The sequence below is a fragment of the Antrostomus carolinensis genome, unplaced genomic scaffold (genome assembly GCF_000700745.2).
Source record: "Antrostomus carolinensis isolate BGI_N321 unplaced genomic scaffold, ASM70074v2 scaffold13123, whole genome shotgun sequence".
Classification (NCBI taxonomy): domain Eukaryota; kingdom Metazoa; phylum Chordata; class Aves; order Caprimulgiformes; family Caprimulgidae; genus Antrostomus; species Antrostomus carolinensis.
Window position 1 is genome coordinate 19,179 of NW_010305999.1, and position 5,950 is coordinate 25,128.

General features: G+C 48.1%; 2 protein-coding genes across 2 annotated transcripts in view; both read right to left on the reverse strand.

Moving 5' to 3' along the window:
• AGMAT (agmatinase (putative)) overlaps positions 1–383 on the reverse strand; it is a 5,161-nt gene extending 4,778 nt beyond the window's left edge. Inside the window, 1 exon segment of the mRNA XM_029084278.1 lies at positions 343–383. Coding sequence (XP_028940111.1) covers positions 343–383 — 41 coding nt within the window.
• Positions 384–2,703: 2,320 nt separating this feature from the next.
• PINK1 (PTEN induced kinase 1) overlaps positions 2,704–5,950 on the reverse strand; it is a gene marked incomplete at its 5' end in the record, with an annotated part of 4,847 nt that continues 1,600 nt past the window's right edge. The window contains 3 exon segments of the mRNA XM_029084279.1: positions 2,704–2,964; positions 3,366–3,602; positions 4,630–4,757. Of these exon segments, the coding sequence (XP_028940112.1) occupies positions 2,704–2,964; positions 3,366–3,602; positions 4,630–4,757 (626 nt within the window).

Here is a 5,950-nt window from a genome sequence, read left to right on the forward strand (position 1 = left end):
CGGACAGCCCCCCGCCTCTGCCATCCCTCCCTCCGCCCTCCCCGGGGTTCAAAGTGCAGCCGGACACCCCGCTGCCCGGGGAAGGGCAGAGATTTGAGTTGGGCCTCGTGTTCCCCCTTCCCAACCACCCTCTTTCCCCACGGCACAGTCTGCTTCCCGGCAAACACCGGGAACAGATGCGTCAGCGAGGGGCTTCAGCTCGAGCGTCACCAACAAGAACATGTCCAGGGATTAGCACGGCAGGGCCAGAGGGACGCGCTGGGAAACGTGCCAGTTCTGCTCCCCTCGGGTATTTGTAGGATTTGTTGCATTAACAGCATATACATTTAAACTGCACTTTACAAAAGCACTCGGAATGCTGAAGAATCATAAAAACGTCTCATTAACGAAAGGCAAGCAGCGAAAGAGAACAACAACCAAAAGTCTGACCTCAGCAGAACTGCAGCCAGGCAAAATGCCACCAAAGGAGAAGCAATAATAGGGATTTCAGAACCAGAGGCAGCGCTGCGGGACAAGCGTTTCAGGCCATTTTTGAGGACACAGAGATGAAATGAGATGATTTCCAGGGGAGGCAAGTTTCCAACGTCTGAAGTTCACCCGCCACAGATCAAACCCTGGTTGGCCTAATAACAACATGCTGAAAATCAGGTGACTCCAGCTCCTAATTCTGCTCCCTGCTCACGAAGAAATTGGACTTGGGAGGAAAATTAAAGGAAAAAAAAAAAACAGAATATTATGTTCCCAGCAGAAAGCCTGCTCCACACAGTGGGTTTGGATATGGAGTATGTGTGTATTCCACACACAGTACTGCAGGGACAAGGCAAGACTCAAGGGGAGCTGTGCCTTGCTGAGCTAACCAGCTCTTGCTGGCTCAGAGAAACAGCAGAACAACAGAAAGAGAGGTCAGAGCAGAGAGCTACTAAAAAGCAACAATATTTACTCTTCAAAAAAAACCCCTCAGAGACAGTGTCTGGGGAAGTGGCCTCGCTGCAGAGGCACAGAGCTCACAGGAGAGCACACACACACAAATTCAAGGCTAAAAATGCACTGCAAGAACTCAATATCCCCCCCCCAAAAAAAAAAAGCAGCAGCAACTTCGGTTAGGGTCAGATCAAGATTGAAAAGTTATTTTTCTACAACTTTTTTTGCCCCAAAAGCTCATTCTCTGTCATTTCCCAGGCTCTGTGCTCTTTTGCTGAGCCTCCTTTACAGCCCCTGCAGTGTTCACAGGCAGAATGAGCAGGGCCATTCCCCGGTAGGTAGTTTCATGTTGTTGCTGAACTAGACGCCGTTTCAGCGTGCGAGACCTCGATGGCGCGTTCCTGCGCAATGATTTGCTCAGGGATGTCATTGATCCACCTGGCAACTGCAGGAGCAGCCAGTGATTTACCGGTCAGGAGGGTACAAAATGGGCACATGCAGGAGGCAAGGACCAGTCCTCTTTGGGAAACTCCACTGGGAACACTCCATGTGTTCCAGAAATGGGACTGGAAAGAGCGGAATGATCTTTTAAGACACCACAGAATCACAGAATCACAGGATGTCGGGGATTGGAAGGGACCTCAAAAGATCATCCAGTCCAATCCCCCTGCCAGAGCAGGAACACCTAAACAAAATTACACATGAAGGCATCCAGGCGGGTCTTGAATGTCTCCAGAGAAGGAGACTCTCCACAGCCTCAAGCCCGGATCCCACAGACACAGAGGAACTAGATTTAGAGAACCCACGCAGCAGCAGAGCTTAATCTTCCATTTATTGTGCAACAAGCATAAATAACCTTCTCCCCAAGTTCCTCTCAACACAATAACAGACGTGAAATCGAGTGATGTTTTCATAAACACGACCGTTGTTGTTCAAACATCGACGTCTGCTCTCCTCCCCAACCAAAGGATATTACTTCATTGCTAACCAGAAAAAAAAGGAGTAGGTCAAACAGAACTAAACTCTTTAAGCAGGGGCTGCTGCTCAGCCCTGTTTCATTTGCAGTATTATCCTGAACCAACACACTCTGAGTCAGCCTTGGACCCTGCGGCAGCAGCCACTGCACAGTCAAGAAACAAATCTAAGCGGGTTTTGGGTTCACTGTCCTTGTGTACAACTGGTTAGATACGTAATGGTGCATTATACTAAGAAGCAAGCAGCTCCTGATGCTCACCTTACCAGTCAGCACCTCCCTGGGAGGCTTTTAAGCTGTCATTTCATAGCAAGATACATCTGTGGCTGCAGAGGAAGATCATCTTAAGATCACCACTGGTCTCCCTAAGAAAAGAAAGATCACACGTCCCTTTGTCAGCTCAGCTTTCATCATTACAATCCGTGATGCTCCCGTGTAAAGAGCAGCTAGACAGTGCTTCTTCCCACACACCCCCTTCTGAAGGGGAATTTGCTCCACTCAACACACAACTTCAAAATCAATTTGGAATTCCCAAACGTGAGCAAAACCAGCCACATACCTCAGGACACCTGCAAGGTCCGCACGCCCTCACCGAGAAAAGAATAACGAAGCGAGGGCATTTCCTCTAGCAGGGAGAGAAAAGCAGTGTGTACTAACACTTGCTAGAGATAAACTCAAGCTCTTAAGAACAGGCCTGCAGCTTTGTTCCCTACAGCGCTACGGGATTCCAGGCACACAGAACAGATTCACAGGTGCCTTCAGAAAGTGCCATTTATCTATCGCACAGTCGTGTCCTAGATGGGGACTCTTCACTCAGACCGGCTTCTCCAGGCCAGCAACAGGAATATTGCTGCCCAGAGGTCTTCATACTCAAGGTTTGCCAAAAAGCACATCTTCATTTTGGTTTCCACCCGGTGTTTATCCACCAGTCTGTCCGTGAGCAAAGCGGCCGCAGACTGGCAGAGAAGCCAGGCGATCATCTGGTCGGGTTTCAGGGTCTTGGATGCGAGAACGTTTTCACCCCAGAGGCTTAGGTGAAGCACGTTAGCAGCGACTCTAGCAGACAATCTCTGCAAAAGGAAGGAGAGGGAAGATGAGCTGATCCTGCTGCAATCCTGTCACATCTCTAACACGTAGCATCGACGCTACCAAAGTCCCCCAGGCCTCCTCTAAGGCACCGCAAAGTGCCTGGGAATTAAAAAGCTCTTTGTGTCTGTTTATTATCAAGCAACTGCAGGTGACTCCCAATTCAAAGGCTTGACACAAAGATCTGCTGAAATCCCTGGAATTATTCACTGCTGCCCGTGAGAGCCCACACTGTACTTCAGCAAAGACCTTTTGTTTGCCTTTGATCGGTATCTAGACCGCAATAATATCAGGATCACAGACCTGAGCCCTCCAGAGCAAAATGATCTACAAACCATACACCCAAAGTATGGCAGACGACTTCTGCGAGACAACAGGTTCTTACCTTGTTGGGATCCCTCTGAAGCAGCAGCTTTATCACTTGTTTCACCTCCAGGGGCACGTGATGGGGCAGGTTTGGCAGCTGGTCTTCACGGTAACTTCTGCTCTCCAGAGTCGAGTCCCCGTGGCCGTAAAAAGGATTGGCCAGGCCAAGGATTTCATAGGCGATGGCTCCAACAGCCCACGCGTCGGCTTTACTGTAGTTGATCACCGTGCCCGGACCAGGCGACGCTGTGATCACCTGTCACAGAGACAAAGATGTTCAGAGAACCAGCTCTAGTGTGGGCTCTGTGCTGAAACTCATTTTCAAGGGTCAAGTCAGTATTTCTGCTGTAATAAACAGAGAGACTGAAACCAAAGTGAAGTTTCTTCTAAATTTCTGGCATAAATATTCCTTGTTGGCCAGCTCTAAGCCTTTGCTCACCACGACACTGGGAGGAGACAGACAGGAGATGTGCGGATGACTGACCAGCACTGCACCAGCACTTAAGGCAGAGGGGTCGAGGGGACAGTTAAGGGTGTCTTTGCTTTTATTACGGTTATCATCAGAGAAATAAAAAGGAACTGTAAATAATTTCACAACCACCTTGAACTTCATCCAAATACGACTGTCGCAACACAAGGACTGCTGCAGAGATTTCTACATCAAAAGGGACCTGAGAAAAGACTGAAGAGCTTATTTTTTGTGGGAAAGGTCAATTCTGCCTCCTAACACCCACTGAGGACATTTCACCTTTTAGCACTCAAGGTGTCTGTTCAACAACTGCTCAGCACAGGTCCAAAGAGGAGGGACCTAACTTTTTTTAATTACTGCAGAGCTGTTGAGCAAGTATAGCTCAAGTTAGGACAGGGACCTCCTACACCGCTTTACGGGACAGGGCTCTCCGTGACAGAGCACAGGGTAAGATTCGTTAGGCAGTAACCAGCTGCAGGTACCGTCTCTTGCATCACCAAGTTAGGTCAATAAACAGGAATGGGTAGAAAAGGATCAATCTGATGGCAGAAGCTTTCAGCAGGTGTAACTGCGAGCACACACCAGCAGAGACCACATAAGCAAGTGTTGGTGTGTGCATGTAAGGGAAGGCTCGGGGACAAATCCCAGCTGCAAAGCGATGTGCACACAAGCCCTCTGCTGCTTCTAGGCCTAACCCCACCCTTTCTCAAGTTCCTACCACAGCCTGCACCACAGTTTCACACCATAAAACTTTTTAATCCCAACAGCAGGATGAGCAACCAGCAACACAAGCCATTACTCCAGGGGCATTTACCTCAGGTGCCATCAGACAGCCGTTGCCACCTCGATCCACGTAAGAGCTGGTGAAGGGCAGTCTCAAGCCAAGGTTTTCATCTGCCAAACAGCAACCGAAGTCCGTGATCACCAGCCAGGGGCAGCCAGCTGTGAACGACACGGGGCTAGCAGAGTTAGTGTTCTGTTCAGGACGACACCACGTCCCACGGACACCAGAGAGAGTCTTCAGGACCACCCTCAAACCCACCCCAGGAATCAGCACCACCACACGCTCTTTTCCTCCTTCTCCTCTGTATTATTAAGTGAAATATCAGTTTCATTAAAGCAAAACTCGTTATTCCATTTCCTCTTTACAGCATACTACTGTTCCTCGTGGACAAGTCTCATAAGAATATCATGGATACTAAAAAATTGAAGATGTATAAGGTTAGAGTCTCATCCATGATGGAGGGATCTATTCACTTTTTTCCCCTTCAATTTCACCCATAGCAAAAGCTATCGTGACATAGAGATATATACTCAGCTATAGCAAAAGGCTGGAGAAACTTTACATTAGTTAATAGTTCTTGTTCTGATGACAAATCAAACACTGCAAAGTAGAATCACTACTTCTCCAGCTCCAATATGGAAAAATCCATCCTTTAGATAATTCCCAAATACATTCAGCATAGCTCCAGAGCAGCTTTTCCTTCAGGAAAAGAAGGATGGCATGAGTATCACCAAAAACCTTCCATGGCTGCTGTACCAAGACCTTAAATTACACAGATCTGACTGCTTGCTATTGTTTCCTGCCCATTCAAATCTCAATCACGCTGAAAAAAAGAGCTCAGGTAATTAAAATCTCAGTTAGAGTGGGTGGCAGGAGACCAAGACAATGAAAACGCTGCTTGTGGCTTCACCACTGTGGGTTCCCTCACCATCCAACCAATGTTTCATCATCCCAGGGTGCAGCATTATTAACCAGGTGGGATTTTAAAAACCACCCTGTGCTATTTGGCTACTGAGAGATGATGGAGCCAAGAGCCCTGAAGCAAAGGCACCTCCAGCATCACTGATGTGGTGTTACTACATGGCCACCTGCTCCAGCCAAGGTTCTCCGTGCTTGTGCAAAGCATCACCTTAGCGATACGCTGCAGCTCTCCACCCCACGACAGCACAACGCTCCTTTCAGGTCCATTTTAAAGATCCAAAACCCAAGGAACAAACAAAATAAATGACTTCCCCAATACTGCAGTGACAGCAGGTGGTAAGCTAAAAACTAAACCTGAGATTTTTCAAAGGGTTTGATGCTCATTTTTCCCCCCAAACACACACCTGGGTAAAACTTCCCTGAATACCTA